The sequence below is a fragment of the Camelus bactrianus genome, chromosome 2 (assembly GCF_048773025.1).
Source record: "Camelus bactrianus isolate YW-2024 breed Bactrian camel chromosome 2, ASM4877302v1, whole genome shotgun sequence".
Classification (NCBI taxonomy): Eukaryota; Metazoa; Chordata; class Mammalia; order Artiodactyla; family Camelidae; genus Camelus; species Camelus bactrianus.
Genome location: NC_133540.1, coordinates 83,918,540 through 83,936,569, shown reverse-complemented (window position 1 = coordinate 83,936,569; position 18,030 = coordinate 83,918,540). Strand labels below are relative to the sequence as shown.

Here is an 18,030-nt window from a genome sequence, read left to right as displayed (position 1 = left end):
GGCTTCTAATTTCTGCCCTCCACTAACCTGAGTTATAATGGCAAACAGCCGAGTGGAAGGACAAGCATACCTACATAGAATAAAACAGCACCTAACACTGATGGGGGGACAGGTGTGTGCCAGCCACTCTGCTAAGTTCTGCCTATTTATTAACCTGGCTCTTCCAGTATCCTGGAGGTAAATACTATTATCACCACCATGGTACGGATGGGAACTGAGAAGGTCCCACAGCCTGCTGAGTACTGGAGCGCTGCATATGAAACCAGGCAGTCTGATGTAAGAACTTAGTAGCTCCAAGTCTTTCTACACGACACGCTAGTATGCTACCCCAAAGAATGGAAACAGGCAGATTTTGGAGTTAGAAAGCCCTGAGTTCAAATTCCAGTTTTACTATATACTGGTCATATGGCCTTTGGAAAGTCAGCTAACCTTTATAAGCCTCTGTTTCATCAATAAAATACCAGTAACATATTAACTCACAAAGTTATTGTGATGATTATAGACAATTAACGTAAATAGCCTGGCCCCTAGTTGGTGCTCAACTTTAGGTACTATTACTGATGATAATAAATCATTATCTCTTTAACTCTCATTTCTGGATCATGTGTGTGTGTATGTGTGTGTGTGTGTGTGTTTAGTGTCTGTGTCTACACAAAGTATACAAAAAGGAATTGATACAGATAGAAAAGGAGAAATGAAGAACAGAAGAAAAGTTGTTCTTCATAATTACACACACACTACATATTTTCCCCCTAATTTCTTCCCTAGAGGTGCTGGACAGAGCAACTTAACATTTTAATTAAGGTATGCCACTGACACACACATGAGGGGACTGTTGTCCTGGAGCACAGACCATTCATAGGGACTAAAAAAAGGACACAGTTCAATCTGCAAACACTGAAGCATCGTGGTGCAGCAGCAGGACCACAGGTCATGGAACCCAGACCTCAGTTCAATCTCTGCTCTACTAATGTACGGCTCTGTGACCTGGAGCTAAAAAGGCTGTTTACCTCCCGGAGCTTCAGTTTCTCTCATCTAGAAAATGAAGGTAATCTTGCCTGGTAGTTGGTGTTAATGATGATAATACATATTAAGGTTTATAATGATGATAATATGTATAAAACACCTGGTCTCCTGTAGATGCTCTATAAATGGCAGCAAAATTACAATCATTATTGTATCTTTATGTCCTCTGTCATAGTTGTACCAGAAGTCAACCACAACTCCCATTTGTTTTCCATGAATCTTACAATGACATCTTGCTATAATTACAATATCAATTATGAGAGTCTCTCTAGAACTTGCCCAAAGACAGGGCTTAAAAATTCATTAATTTCAAAGCTTTCCTTGATCAGTTACAAAAAGAATTAAATTAGGAAACAATCTCTTTTTAAGTCACTGGAAGTGAGTGTTTTATTCATTTTTATTGCAAATTAACTTACCATTTTAATTAATTACATGTAGAGTTTAAATTTTTAATTAGATTTTAATTAAATTTCTTGAAAGTCTAGAAGGATGTATTTTTCGGTGTTTTAGTCACATCCTTTAAGGCACAAGGCTGGCTGACTCAAAGACTGAAAACTGAGCTCTTTTCTGAATGTGCCCTTTAAACATACACGTATTCTCTTACACACACACTCACACACACTCTCAAACATGGAAGAAACAGAGAGGCAAAGTTTGGGGAAAGGCAGAGAAAACAGTAAGTAAAAAAGTGAAGAGAGCCGTTGAATATGAAAACGAGAGAGAACATGAGAGTTGTCCAGGAAAGATTCAAAACATCATCTTTGAAAGGGGTGACGTGGGCACTCGTTATGCAATATCCGCAGGAGTGTTCTGGTCTCCTGAGAGATGGGCACTCTATCAATACAAAGTCTTATGGTGTCTGTCTTCATAACTGAGAGATTGATATTCTTTGGTAAGCTTCCACAGCCAGTGCAGAACGAGCACAATTGCAAGTCTGAAACAGCACTTTCCCCTTTCTCTCCAACACAAAAGTCTCCTTCCAGGGTGCGAACTTCCATGCAAAACAGCTCATTTTTAAAGCTTAGTTCCAGTCTCTTAAAGATCCTTGGTTACAAGCCATGGGAAAGGATGTCATGTGACAGAGGCACAGTCCTTTCACAGTGACACGGGAAATGTCCTGCTACCATCACCCTCAGTGAAGGGAAAACAGCACCATCTGGGAGTCAGAAGAATTCGCAATCATACTAGAAACAAAGAAAGGATACCACGCTCTCATTTGTCAGCTTACCTCGCTTTCCCTTGTGAAAATATTTCAAGGTGACCACTAATGGACAGAACAGTTAAATTTCTGAGAAGGTTTGAAAAGTATGTTGTAGGAGTAAATACTCACTTCAGTTTAAAAGAAAAAAGAAAAGGAAACAAAGCTGACCAGAACACAGAAAATGTTTTTTCTGTCCCTCCACTTATCACTGGTTATTAAATACGTGTTCAGACTAGATTGCTGAATGGTGGGAGATAGCATATGAATATTATAATTAGAATATACAATATGCAAATGATTTGAAATATTAAGTCACTTACCATGCCAGTAGAAGAAATAGTTGGCAAATCCTCAGGAGCCAATATGGTATCATTAGATACTGAAATATTAACTGTAAGAAAAAGATAATTTTTTTTACTACAAAAATAAAATTTAAATGAATGATATGCATAATCAGGAAACTAAAAAAGCAGGACTGGGAATTAAAAAATGTCTTCAATAACAGCATAAAGGCACAATAAACTTTTCTTTATTGTAACTGTATTCACCTTTCACCTAGACAAAAAAACCAAAAAATTGGACACGTCTGTTGTGCTCTCATCTGGTAAGAAACAATGACAAATATTTAAGGAGATGGTATTGTAATTTATTTGTTTCAGGTTTTAAAAAAAAAAACTTCTTGGTTACTAAAAGGCACTCAATATATTTTGCCCAGTGGAAAAAATGGCTGTTAAATAAGTGAGGAAGTTGATTACTGGCTTCATATACAGTCAAAACTCATAAATTGAAGCTTTACTAATTAGGAATTAACTGATTAGGAATTCTGGAAATTTGGACTTCATTTGAGAAAGGATATCTTGGCACAATGTGTGACAACAACAACAAAGTACTAAATAAATAATAAATTATATAAATATAATGGACATGAACAATTAATCTAGTTTTTAAATTATTTTCATATAATTTGGCATCATTTGTAGATTTATTAAGATGTCACTTGCAGAAGAACTCAATTTACTTATTAAACCAATCCTCCTTTTCGAATTATTTCATTGTTTTCTATTTATGAGTCTAAAATTAAAACAGTATTTTAAAAGTATTCTATATATAATTACAAGATCTTTCTTTAACAGATAAATCTTTTCCCTATTATGTGAAGCATTATGTTTTAGAAAATAAATTATTATGCAGAGACTATCCCTAATTTATGGAAATAATGTAAAATTACACTTATCAAGTTTTTGTCTTTGAGGATCACAAAATTCATTTAACATCCAAATTGCTAATTATTATTTGGTCCCAGAGCATTCCCCCTCCACCCAGTTCCCAAGCCCCTAGTCTGCCTTTTCAGTCTGCCATGTGTTAGGTCCCCCTTATATAAACTTTCAAGGAGAAACAAACAGGTTCCTTTGACTGCTGAAATTTAGAATATAAGATCCCTGAAGGAAGAATAGAAGGGGCAGGCCTTCATTGCTTTTTCCCAGAATCTGATCAGTCTGGTCCTTCACCAACAGGAACACAAAAATATCTGTTGATTATCCAACCTTTAAAAAGAAGGAAATCCTGCCATTTGCAAAAGCATGGATGAACCTGGAGGACATTATGCTGAGTGAAATAAGCCAGGCAAGGAAAGACAAACATTGCACTGGATCATTTATAGATGGAATCTCCAAAAAAAAAGAAGTCAAACCCACAGAAACAGAGAGTAGAATGGTCATTGCCAGGAGGTAGGGGTTAGGGGAATAGGTAGAGCTGGTAAAAGGGTACACATTTTCAATTGTAAGAGAACTAAGATCTGAGGCTCTAACGTGTAACACAATGACTATAGTTGATAATACTGTATTGTATAGTTGAAATTCCCTAATAGAGTAGAACTTAAATGTCCTCACCAAATCAAATCAAATCAAATCAAATCAAATCAAATCCACGAGGTCATGGATGTGTTAACTTAGTGGGAATCCTTTCAGAATTTATAAGAATATGAAATTGTCATGTTGTACACTTTAAATATATTACAATCTTACTTGTCAATTATATGTCAATAAAGCTGAAAAAAAATTCTGTTCACTGTCAATAAAAGAAGCTAGGAAAGGGGCCATTTAATGACTATAAGTGAATGAGAGCAGATAAAGGCAAAAGAATTGAAATAAGGAAAACAAATAAAAGGAGAGACTATTAAGCTTCAGTCCTAGTTTTTCTCAATCCATTCTGATCTTTGAAGGCTCTGGAATTGTTCATCTTTTAACCTAGTGCTAGCTGCTGCCAGGGCTTCCCTAGTCTATCAGTAAAACAAGTACACATGCACACTGTTTTCTTATTCTCTCTGTTTCACTACATGCCACCAAAAGAGTCAAAATAGGATAAAGGATGCTTGGCCCAAACAGAAAGACCTAGCATGAATCCATTCCATAAAGGAAGAAGATGCTAGTAAATTATTATTAACAAAACCTAGAATTTTATTACTATTTTGCTCTAAAATGCTTAAAGTACATTTTCTTATAATTATTCCACTTGTTCACATTGAAACAGACAAGCGCATGTTAACAGGTATACTTTTATACTGGTTTTACTTTGAATGGGACCCAGACGCAAAATATGTCAGGTTTCTCGCCCAGGGTTACAGAGTCAACTAGAAGTGGAGCTGGTACCTAAACCCTGTACACCATTCTTCCTTTTCCTACCCAGCATTTCTGTTCACCAAAATCAGGATGATTCGTGTGGTCACAGAATTCAAGGTGGGAGAGTGCCTGCCAATGTTAGATGACGTGGGTCTTGTCTGTAAATTGAAATGTCTGACTTGTCTGAACATTCGAAGGAAACTAGCATACGTGAAATCAAAAGCACTATTTAGAAGGTGTCTAGAAGCTGCTCTTCCTGAGCTAGATTCTTGAATGCAATTTTATGAGCTTCCTGTCACAAGAGAGTGAAGGTCTTTTTGCAACACACATCTCTGCCTGAAAACAAGGAGTAAGGAGTGAGGAGGGAGGAGGGAGGTATTCCAGGCTCTTTCTTTGTGAAATGAATGACAGATAATAAAGACCACGAGTGAACTAAAACAGGATTCCAATCCGAACTTTTAGTAACTTCTCTCAAGTTCTGGATACATGTCAATTTGCTAACTAAATTCTTTTTATCTCTTCCATTTTCCTTTGAAATAAGCTATGAAAGCACATTGGCTCTTAAAATCCCAAAAGAGCAGTATCAAAAGGACAGTAAGGGGGGGGAAGGGTATAGCTCAGTGGTAGAGCACATGCTTAGCACACACAAGGTCCTGTGTTTAATCCCCAGCACCTCCATTAAGAAAAAAAAAAAAGACCATAAGAAGTATATACATTTCCTACTTATTTTAATAAGTAGTTGCTTCAAGAGAAAGACTTCAAAATAAATATATAAACAAGCACTTCCATAAATACATATTGGCAGAATATTGTAGAGTCCATAAATAAGTTTAAAAATAAATTCCTTTAAGCTCACAGGAGAGAAAACGATCAATTCCAATTGGGAACTTGGTCTACAAGAGCCCCTGGTCACCACTTGGATCCAGACACATATGAAGCAGATACTTTGGCAACCAATTGCAGAATGACCTGTGTATACAGGATTTGTAGTATGTTTAATTAGGCTTCTGGAAAGGTGAAATGGAAAAGCCAAAATACACTGCATTCTGTTTCTCTTCACTATTTGCTCAGCCCAATGGCTTACAAAACAAAGAAACTCTTTGCCCAAGGAATCTGGCTAATTTAGAATTAGCCAATTGTCACTGGGACACTCTGTGTCCCGTACTTGGTTTCAGGGTATTTCCACTGGTTGATCATTTTACGTCCCTTGGATTTTCACTTCTTGATCCTTCTTTCCGTGTATCAAATTCTAGCCGATCCTCTGGAATGGAGGAATGTTCACTGTCAGTAACAGATGTTTAAAAAGGTGTCTATGAGTTTTCCATCTTCAACTGGCTTTTCTTTTTATGTTTACTGAGAGATCTAGAGAAAGAACAGGCTGCAGGAACTATAAGCCGAAAAAGGAGGTGATATCCACATGTCAGTGTTAGTGCAGTTTCTACGTAGGGAATGTCAACTGTACTGGGTAAGGCTGTTCTTCTTTATCCTCCAGTGATCTAGTACCAGGAACTAGCCACATGAATCCTCCGCAGGAACAATACCGACAGGAATACGCACAAAAGCTCACTTGAGGCTAAGAGGTCAACTATGAGCAACAACCAGCCACTGAGGCAGATCTCTCTGCTCTGACGCGCCAGCACGTCACAGTGTGGAGAAAGGCGTGCAGGAGGACCACGCTGGACTTCTGGCTCCTCCACCTTCTGGAACACAGTGTCCCCAGACTCCCTTGCCACACAACTGTCAAGAAGTTACCTCACTCCTCTTCACCATAGGTCCTGCATTTGTGAAACTGGATTTGACACCATCCACCTCACATGGTTTCCATGTGAATTAAATAAGACAATGTAGGTAAAATTGCTAACACAGTGTCCAATACCAGGTAAACTAAATAAATGGTAGCCAAGATTACTAGTAGCTTTATGATCCAGAGAAAGCAGAATTTCACCCCAGGAAGAATGTCAGCTACCTCACAAGGTTTATGCGATAAAATATAGTTTATTAAAGTCCACTAATAAAACCTCTGGCATTTGGATGGTGCTTAATAAATGTTAGTCAAATCTGAATTTCTGCCCTCAGCATTCCCTCCTAGCATGGAACTGATTAACCTGCTCTGAATAAGAAAAAATTTAAGAGTAGTCTCCACAATAATGAAACTTTTATTCCATTCTATTTAAGTAACATCTTAAGGAAACTACATAACAAGAACATAGATCTAGAATAAAACTGAGTAAGTTTCTTGCCTGTGTGGTTATGTCAGATTTATTGAAAGGTCTTTGGTAACTTGAGCACACAAGTGTTTCTTGATAAAGTCAAATATTTATACTCTAAGTCTCTAGACCAATAAGAGGGCAAAAATGGCTTTTGTTAGGATGACAAAGTGAATGAGGAAAACTTTGGGAAAAGCAGCTCTTGAGAAATTAGCTGCCACTATCTCAGCCTTATGTCTTAAACAAAATTAATGGCAAGTTTTTATTCACTCTTTGTTGTTATTATCCTTTTTGTTTTCCTAAGTATTTTTACCAAGCCTCATGTGTGAGATTTTCACTGTCACTAGACAAGTTCAAGTTACGAGCCCTTTAATCCACCGGACACATTCACCTATGACACTGCACTGGAGCTGAGCTACCATCTGGTATTAAGTGGGATATATTTAGCCGCTACTTTTCTCCAAACTTCTCTTCCATACCTACCCACCATTACATTTAGGATATGCATGGACACTATTCTGGGGTACATTTTCCAAATCTGTGTTTTATTCCAACCCAACACTAGGCCATTATCCAGGTCTGGTGATTATCCAAATTCACTGCTTCTTTTCTCATTCCTGCAAGTGTTACACAGACACTGCTAAAACATACGTTAGGTCAATAAAAGGAGACTGAAATGATGAGTCTTTCAAATATCCATGGTTTTCTCAAAAGACCATGTCACCATGGATGACACAGTGCCAGACGTGCTGGGAAAGCATCTTGGCAGACACAGAGCCTAAGTGGGGCTCCCATAGAAGGCCCTGCACTTCCTGTTTAGCCATCAGTCTATGATTAAACCTACTGTATCATCTAAAGAGGGAATGACATATAATAAAAATAAAACTGCAGATCGCATAGACTACGGTGCAGGGCATGGAAGATGAATCAGGATTATCTTCCATGACCTAATTTTCTTTAAATGTGCTAATTATGAAACACATATTGACTATAATATGGGACCACAGGAAACACGATCCAGCAGCTCTTTTTAATGGTTATAACATATTGGTGCATAGCATTTATTAAGATAATAGAAAAATTATATAGGAAAAAAATGGTGATGAAATTCCACTCTGGTGACAACTATTTTGGAGCATTTGGAAGCCTCCCCCTGCTGTGAATAAACCGAAATGGAAGCCATGCTTAATTCCAATTGCTTGACTTGGTCCAACAGTTTCATACCAGGGAAAAGGCCGTGTTTCACTTAGAGATACTACAGACAGCGATGCACTTGGCGCCTGAGAAAGGCTTTATTCCTCTTAATCATTCATCCATTATTAAGCATGTTCTCCCTGGAGCAGTCAACCCTAAATAAATAAAATATATCCCTCCTGCTGAGAGTAAAATATAGTGTCTATCTCCTAGAGGCAACTTTTCTTGCCTTCCTAATTTGTTTATCATATTTAGTAAGTACTTTTCCCCCTCCAGATACAAAACCAACACCTGGTCAGAAAATTTATTTTGACCTTTTCCAAAATATTAACACACCCTTGAGTGTGTAGTCACTGCAACCTTGACACATTAGGTAAATGAACACAGGCACTAGGGTAGAAATTATTTCTAAAAGTCTTCATCAAATGGATTTCTGATCGTTCATTCAAAAAGTAATTAACACTTTTTAAAAAAAAACACATTTGATAAAAACCACCATGTGTATATATATGTATGTGTGTGCACCTGTGCACGTGTAAGCATGTGGTGTGTGTATGGTGTGTGTTCTACTTCACTGCAAGTAGAACACAATTCTTAAAAAGCAATGAACTAGACCCTCAGTAAATTTTTGTTGATGGCAGAAGGGGAAGGAAAAAAGGCAGGAGAAGGAAGAGAAGGAGAAAGGAAAAGAGGAAGAAAGAAAGTCTATGTTCTGTTCCCTATTTACAAAATTCTAGCTTTTTTTTTTTTTAAGTATAGTTGATTTACAATGTTGTGTTAGTTTCTAGCATACAGCATAGTTATTCAGTTATATATATATATTCTTTTTCATATTCTTTTTCATTATAGGTTATTACAAGATATTAAATATAGTTCTCTGTGCTGTACAGTAGGCCCTTGTTGTCTGTCTATTTTATATATAGTAGTTTGCATCTGCTAATCCCAAAAGTCCTAATTTATTCCCCCCATCCCTTTTTCTCTTTTGGTAACCAGAAATTTGTTTTCTATGTCTGTTGGTCTGTTTCTGTTCTGTAAATAAGTTTATTTGTGTCATTTTTTAAGATTCCATACATATGTGATATATGATGCTTGTCTTCCTCTGACTTATCTTCACTTAGTATGATAATCTCTAGGTGCATTTCTGCTTTTGAATGAATTAGATTCTTCCAAGAAGAACTGGACATCTCACGTCTAGGATTTTAAAGCCTTTTTCTACATGACTACGTATAGTGTACAATATTTTTGTAGCCTTAAGATTCAGAGGAATAGTATTAAATGATCTAACATGATGCACTGAACTCCTTAACATTTTTTCTTTTAAATACTGCTTCAGTATTTCATATTTATCTACAACAGTACCTTAGCTTTTGTTTGTTTACTTGTTTGATAAAGCTTCCAGTGGAAGCTTAGTCAGTCTCTTTCTCTAGGAAAATTTCAAGGGAAGTTTAATGTCTGACCCCCTTTTAAAGAACACAACTACAAGATTAATCTGCTGGGGCATCCTTTGTGGGACAAAGAGAAATGAGAAAAAGAACAAATTTTTACTCAGTGTCTCGTAAGTGCAAGATAATTTTACACAGATTATTTCATTTAATCCTTATAGTAACCTCTGAGAGTAGGTACAATTACTAACCCAGCTCACAGATTATGAAACAAAGAGAACTAGGAAATTAGCGTAGCCCAGGATTAGGTGGCTACTTAGAGCTGAATTCAAACCCAGTTTCCTTTACTCCAAACTCCTTACTGTTTATACTATACCACACTAACAATTTCCTAAATTGGGATATTTGTGATGAGAAGAAATATTGTGAATCGTCCTTCAATTGCATATTTTTCATTTTCACTTTAGGCTTTTGAAATGAAGCATCTTCCTCCTCATACACCTCTGCGATGTAACCTTCAAGGCAGAGTGGGAAACAGAACTTCTCCTACCTCTACATTAATGAATGGCTACCCTATTCCTCAGAAAAGGGAATGTTAGCACAAAACCTAGGTGCCAGGAACCTGACTGATACGTCAAACTTCATGGCTGACTTTCCTTTTAGCAACTGCAACTGTGCTTCCTTGTTCTTCAATAAATGAGAACCTGGGTGTGTGATGTGGGTTATTTACTGGGCGACAGATGGAGGCAGGAGGAAAAGAGGAAAAGGTGCATTCAGAAAAGGAAATTCAGGAGGTGATGAAGTTTTATGAAAATAAGTGAGAACAAGAAAGATCAGGAAGGGAGGAGGAAGGGCTGTCTTCACAAAGCGCCATAAAACCACAATATTATTGTGGCCACAAATACAGTTTTCTTAGTGATTAAGTGACCCTATTTCCTTTCCTGTAAAATCATTTCTCAGTGTGCAGGATCACAACTCCATCTGCGCAGTTGCTGGTTCACTGTTACACACTGTCCCAGGGTTGAAAAACAAGTTATCTGCCAGTTTAAATATTATTGACTCATTGATTAAATTCTTTTACTAGGAGTGCATGTTGTGGTAAAAGGCCAGCCTTTTGCTGTTTTTAGAATACTTACTCTAGCTGTACATGCAACTATATTATTCTCTCACTATCATTTTTCAGTTTGGTGTCACAAAGTACTGAATTTATGGTGAATCTAAGCAGTCTTCTATCAAAAAGTGTTAAGGTGATGGGAGAAATATGCAATTGTTAATCTTATGGGCTTCTGGAAAACATGAGATTGTCATGAAAATGCAAATTATCCATTTGCCTTTTTCTACACCAGAAACAAATCTCATCTCCATAGGCTTAAATAATCCCTCACATTCACATACGTATCTTTCATGAATGCCACTCATCCGAACAACTCTAAAACTACAGGGTGCAACCAATGGGCCTGTTGCAGAATAAGCCAATCGCCCAACAAAATTTGCTTAGAAGGGAGAATGATGAAGACTGGTTTGCTCGATCTATCACTCATCCTTACGAACCCTAAGTTTTAATAATAATGGCTATTAAATGGTTAACATTCAATTACTTATTAGAAACTGTCCAAAATATTTTGTCTGTAATACCTCATTTTTTTCTTCAAAATAATTCTATAAGATAGGTACTATTATAACCCCATTTTACAGATGAGGAAGGTAAGGCAAAGCTACCTTGGGAAAAGGAACTTGCCCAAAGTCATACACTGGGCATTAGCCAAGCTGAGACTTGAATACAAGATTTCCTGACTTCAAAGCCCTGCCACACTGCTTTACTGGTACCCCTGAGAGGTAATGGCAATTGTCACAGTCCTTCCAAGACAGCTCTGAGCTATTTAGGACAGACTTTTCACACAACCTAGGGCAAACAGGTCAAAGGAAAAGCTATCTAATGCCAACTCATCCAGCACTCGCCATGCATGGGTAAAAGCCTCAATACCATTTTTTTCAAGAAAACAAAGATCCTTCTTGGAAATAGAATTCCAAATGATATATTTGTTGTATTTTTCACAATGAAAATGCATTCAGATATGTCCTCCCTGGTTTCACACTACCTTCTCTGCCAGCATCCAATTAAAACAAAGGCTGCAAGTTTCCATTAGCCTCAGGTGGGTGTGGGGCTGACACTCGGGAGTTCTTTGTGCAGGTGTGCTGACAAAGCCCTCATCTGGCTTTATGAATACTTCAAACCTCAAAACAGCCTACAGTATTTTTTGCCTTTAGAAAAATCTTAATGTCTGATGACTCAGACTTCCCTAAGAAGTCAGTATACAGACTTTTCCGTAAATAAATATACATATAAATAGATAGAAATAAATAAGTAAAACGGAAAGTTCAAAATCCCACAGTGAATTATGTCTGTAATCTGGTATTTTGAATGTGTGTTGTCTGCCTGTCTCCTGAAAGGCCAGGGAGCATGGTTACCGGGGGTTTGACCCCTACTCTCCCGGGAAGGGCTCTTATAGTCACGTAATGGTAACACGTTTCCTGGGGTTCTCTGGGGAGCATAATATTGAATTGTTTCTAATAATATCTGTCACTTATTGAGTGCTTACTCTTTTCCAAGCGCTTCTCAAGTTTTGAAATATTTCTAATCAGTATACATCTTAACAATAATAGGCCTTTATATCCATGGCACTCATGCTGCCTGAATCTTTAAATTTCTACTTTTTATCTGTCTCTGCCTGCTTTTATGCATGGATTTTATTTTAATGTGAGCTGATTTTCCCTAAATGAGACAAAAAGAATCCACGAGTGCAAAGGTCAACAATGCCCTTTCTTTTCATGGGTGTCACTGACTGACCCATTTTTAGGAAATAGCATTCTCTTCTCTCTTACCACTCAAGATGCATGTGGGTCTTGTAAGCCTTCACCACCAAAGTGGCCAAGAAGAGTGCAGAGACACCACCAAAATATCTGGGAGTAATCTGACATAGTCTGCACAAGCATCAAAAATTCTTCATAGTACCTTGTTGAGTTTTTAAATTCATAAGCATTTTGCATTCTAGTCTATAATATAATAACTATGTTTGTTTTACTGTAAACAGTAAGAAATTTCTCCCTAGACTCTATAAATAAAAATTTCTCCCTAGACTCTATAATAAAAATAAAAATGTACCCTACATTTAAGCCCAGGTATACACAGCCCTCCAAACACTGCCGTGCTTCTGGGACTACAAGACTGTAGTCAAAAAGCATGGATTGTGTGTCATTTTTTATTTTAAGGGACAATGACCTATAGCTAATGGCAAAATTGAGAATCACTAGCACTATCAGCATTTAATTGGCTGACACAAATGTCTACATGCGTTCTACCAGAGCAGATGCAAAGCAACTTTCACCAAAATGAATCTTCTTTTTTTTCCCAAATGCCTTCTACATTATAAATTGATGGTGAATTACTCCAAGAGAAAATTCCGAAGACCACATTGAGCACTTTTTTGTGAAAAAGTTCTGATGCTGACTCAGGTTTACCAAGATGGATGTTAAAGGTCTAAGAGGTACAGAATCCTATTCCTTACCAAGAAGCTACTTTTACATTTTTCCTAACTCTGGAATAGAAATCTCCTCCAAGAACATAATATTCCTTCTCGTACGCCTTTCTCTTATTTCTTCTTTTCCTTCCCTTTCCTTTCTTATTTACGTTGTCCAGTACAGACGAACTATAAGGCTCTAGTTTATCACTAGGAGACTCCAGTCTGAATTTCTTTTTTAACTTCATGCTTCAAATTATATAAAGTGAATCAGTATCTTGTTTCTTCTATAAGTTTAAAATGATTGAGTTAGAATTTACTTATGGGAGTGATTCCTATAGGAATAAGGAGGCAGCAAAACATGGAGTGGAAGTTCAGAGGACTAGGCTTGTCTGGTCCTGATATCTGTTAATACAGGGACCTGGCTTCCCCACCTATCAGATAAGATCAAGAATAATGTACCCATAATTTCCTTGCAAATAAGGCAGCTTGAGTTAATTTCAAAGTATTGAGCTAACTATGCTCACGTGCCAGAGCTCCTGGTTTCACTTCCTGGCTGGGTCACAGGGCTAAGATACCTCCAGGCAATGAGACTATGAATTCAGCAGGGGGGTTTCTCAGAGAATACAGAACAAAACCCTTTCCTGAAGACCCTGATACCATGTTGAAAGCAGGCGTGCCTGGAGGCTACTGCTTCCTCCAAACACAGGGTAATAAGCACAAACACTGTGCACAATGTCCTCACCTGGGTCCGGCGGCATACAAACACAGGAAAATTGAGTGTTGTAGCCCACTTTGAAGTTGGAGTTGATGGGGTAGTAATCAGCTAGCTTGATCATCTTCTTGAAAGCATCGTAGATAAAGATGAAGCTAATCAGAGAGGAGAAGCCCTCTTCGGTGAAGCGCGTGAAATACTGAACCAAGAAGCTGGCGTCGGTGGCCACCAAAATGAAGCACAGGAAGGCTGACCACAGGCCAATCCAAAGGCGAAACTCCAAATAGTCAAAATTATGGTCCCTGCAAAGAAGACAGGTATTTAGACTCCACTTCCATGGAACACAAAGAACAATGTAAAACTGAGACAGGAGGGAAGGGGGCAGGGCACAGCCACTCAAGGAATGACAGCAACCAAAATTGTGGAAGAGTCACCTCCTAGTTGGCCTTGAGGATTAAGAGGTTTGACTTCTAATAGATCTTGAGCTTCATAATATGCTTATCGTAACAGCCTGATCAAATAACATGCCCGCAGGCACCAGGACAGCCCCAAGGCTAACCGCAAAGGGCCAAAGAATGGGTGGTGCTGGGAATCCCAGCCCCTTCCCCAGGGCAGCTGGATTGATCCCACCTGTAGGCTGTGAAGCTACTGAGACCCTAAAAAGTGACACCACGTCTAGTGGCCCTTTGTGCTCTCTCTCCCCTTTGGAGACGGCCCGCACACTGTCTGTGGAGTGTATACCTACTTTTACTTTAACCTGAGCACCCAATTCCCACACCTCTTTCCTTGCCTTTCTCTTGCCTTACACTCTCTCTCTAAATAAATCTACCTTAACTCAACGGTGGCTTGCACTTGAATTCTTTCCTGTGTGAAGCCAATGACCAGGGGCTTAACCAAGACCTGGGACTCGGCTCTCCTCACACCCCACAACCATTTTCCTGCATCAAAACCACTGAATGACTGTAGAATGACTGCTAAAAATACAAGATCATTTTAGCCTCAAGATATAAAGCTCATTCTTGATTTTATCCAGAAAGTATCACCTTTAAGAATTTGGTCTAGTGATATTGGACTACCATAAAGAAATAATTCCAGAAGTTTGGGAAAAGCACAAAGAAAATAATCATACCATTGAATGTAAATAACTCATTGATTTTCTCATTCAAAAAATATGATCCCTGTCTTCATGGAGTTCATAGAATAAACAATTTGAAAGCATAATACTGGTAACCAGCATGTGCTTAATAAATGTTTATGAGCATTACTGGTTAAGGAAGACACTGAAATAAATATGTTCCCTGTCTGTCCCCAAGTCATCCAAGTCTACTGAGGAAGACTCACTGATAAACAGAATCACACTGCAAAATACTGAGTGATACCTAAGGGTTCCCACCAAGCATCACAGAAGGAGTAACTAATTCTGGGGAGAGATGAACTTTCATTAAAAAACCTCAAAGGTATTTAAGGATATGCAGGAACTTTCTGGACAGACCAGGGAGGGTCTGGCCAGGAAGAGGAAAGAGTGCTGAAAAAGGCATGCAGCATGTGGCTGCACACAATGCTCCCTGCGGACTGAGCGCCGCCACCACAGGGAGGTGGGTCAGATAAGCGGCCTATGGGCAGATCAATAAAGGCTGCATTGCCAGGTTACCACCAGAGACTACCGCTGGTCAGGAAGCTTCCCACAGACATGACACCCTCTGCTGGAGTCGTGTGTGAAAACTCTTGTGGCCACCTTTTCTGTCTGTGCCTGTCCCACAGCAACCTTAGAACAGGCCACCTCCATCTAAGCAGGCCACTGTTTTTCGATGCCCTTTTCACTTCTTACAAGTAAATTATTTCCAGATTCACACTGAGGAAAAGATGGGTCAGGTGTTCACATTTTAGCATTTCATACTGATTGCATTTCATACTGATTCTTTTAAAATTATGTGGACAGTGCTTTAAAATATTTTTTTTTCCTCATCGTCTGTGATGAAAAAGCAGAGAGGGGTAGTCACAGTTTCTGCACAAGAAAAAAATAAATCAAGGACCATGCACGCCCAAAACTCTACGGCCTTGCTTTTAGACAATGAGTTTCGGTAACTGTTAGCCATGTATTTTAATGCTTTCCCAAAGGCCTCGAACCTACACCTTCACCATCAACAACCCAGGCTGGGCCACCAAGAAGTCCCTGCCTGATTCTTGTAAGAGCCTCCTTACTAATATTCATGCTATGAGTCCCTGCTCAAAGCCATTTTCCACATCACAGCCAAAATGACCTTTTCAAATGTAAATCAGATGTCCCAGTTTAAAACCTTTTGGTGACCTTGCACTGCTCTTAGAATAAAACTCAAATTCTCTACCTAGCTCTGTGCCCAGCACATATAAGTTAAATACAGACTTCAGTTAGTTAAATACAAATTTGCTGGATGAATTAAGGCATTCCTGGCTTAGTGATAGAGACAATTACTGTCACTGTAACCAGGTGATGAGCAACTGAAAATTTTACTGATATTAGAATTAAAAATTGCTTAGATTTTGTGTGTCCACTTGGCTGAGCCAAGAGGTGCCCAGATATTGGGTCACACATTACTCGGTGTTTTAGGGTGGTTTTGATGAGATTAACATTAAAACTGGTAGACTCTGAGTAAAGCAGATTGCTCTCGATAATGAGGGTGGGCCTCATCCAATCAGCTTCTCAACTGAACAGAACAAAAAGACCAGTTTCCCTCAAGTAAGAGAGCCCTCCCCAGTGGACAGAGCGCCTCTGGGCCTGACCTGTAACATGGGCTCTTCCCAGTTCTCTGGCAGACAGCCTTGGAACTGGAACTGGAGCATCAGCACTCCTGGGTCTCCAGCCTGCTGGTCAACCCTGCACGTTTTGGACTTGCCAGCCTTAATAACTGTGTGAGCCAGTTCCTTATCACAAGTCTCTTATATATGTGCATACACATCCTATTGGTTCTATTTCTCTGGAGAATCCTAATACAGACACCCATTAGCCCAACATGCCTCACTTTAGAGATGAGGACACCAAGGCCAATAGAAACTAAGTCATTTATCCAAATGTGATGTTTTAACAGCAGAGCTAGACCAGAAACCAAATTTCTGTGCTCTTAGACCAGTCCTTTTAAAAATTACACCATGGTTCCTCCTGTCTGATTTGTATTTAGCTCATGATAAGGTGCACTTTAAAGTCACTGTCCTTTGTTTCCCTCTTCTCACCAAATGACACAAATTGGAAGACCATTACCAAAGCAGGAGATGAGTAACACTTAGGTTGACAGTTACCTTCTACAGATTTCCTGAAACCTTTCTGAAGACATCTTTTGCATTTCCTCACAGTTCCCTTTATGTCTGGAACCCTAGAGTCTAATCCTATGCATGTCTTTGTGAGATAAGTAGACTCTAGAAAAAGTTAAATTCTAGGAATTTGAGATAATTTACATTATTCCACAATGAGTCAGTCTCAGAGCTCAGAAACAGTTTTATTACTTCTGAGCCAACAGACTTTTTTGTTAAAATAAAGTTTTAAACAATTACCTAGTTTTGCCTCCCTAACAAGATGAAAGTTAGAGCAATCTTAATTTGTTCTAAGAATGCTAATGGTTGTTTACAGAACAGGATGAGAAACAAATCTACTCACCAGCTAATGGTCAGGAACACCACCAGTTTAAGTACAAAGGAAAGAAGTGCGTGTATAAACTTAAATCTTAGGACCTAAACAATAAACCGAAATAGCTGCTCTAAAATACTTAAATATTCCCAGAGTGGCTTTGTAGGAAAAATTCAAACAAAATCACTAATACCAACAGTACTCCATTAGGATATATTTACAGCAGCAAGAAGATAGAGGAATAAAAGATGAGAGGCTTTTTTAAGCAAGCCGACCAACAGTAATAACTATAATAAAAAGCAATGTTACATCCAGTAAGACTATCGGTCCCTTTGGTGCCAAGTTTAAATAGCAATTAAGTTATAAAAATTTACAAGTTATAAAGAGGAAATGATACTAGAGACCGAAGAAACTATGGTGAGTTAAAAGGAGAAAATGACTGTATATCCTTTTGGTAACACTCTTTCTAGATATTTTAAGTGATAGTTTTGAGCAGCATAAACCCAAGGGTACAGACAAAGTGAAAAATTCACAATGAAGCATGCTTCAGAAATCAGTATCTGGCAAATAA

At 38.4% G+C, this 18,030-nt stretch overlaps 1 protein-coding gene across 7 annotated transcripts in view; it reads right to left on the bottom strand.

Moving 5' to 3' along the window:
* The window catches only part of SLC4A4 (solute carrier family 4 member 4), a 314,923-nt gene that overhangs the window by 62,788 nt on the left and 234,105 nt on the right, over positions 1-18,030 (bottom strand). For all 7 annotated transcript variants that reach the window (XM_074344725.1, XM_074344736.1, XM_045506140.2 and 4 more), the window contains 2 exons: positions 13,892-14,163; positions 2,548-2,618 (listed from right to left, as the gene is read on the bottom strand). In XM_074344725.1, the coding sequence (XP_074200826.1) occupies positions 2,548-2,618; positions 13,892-14,163 (343 nt within the window). The remainder of the gene's footprint in view (positions 1-2,547; positions 2,619-13,891; positions 14,164-18,030) is intronic.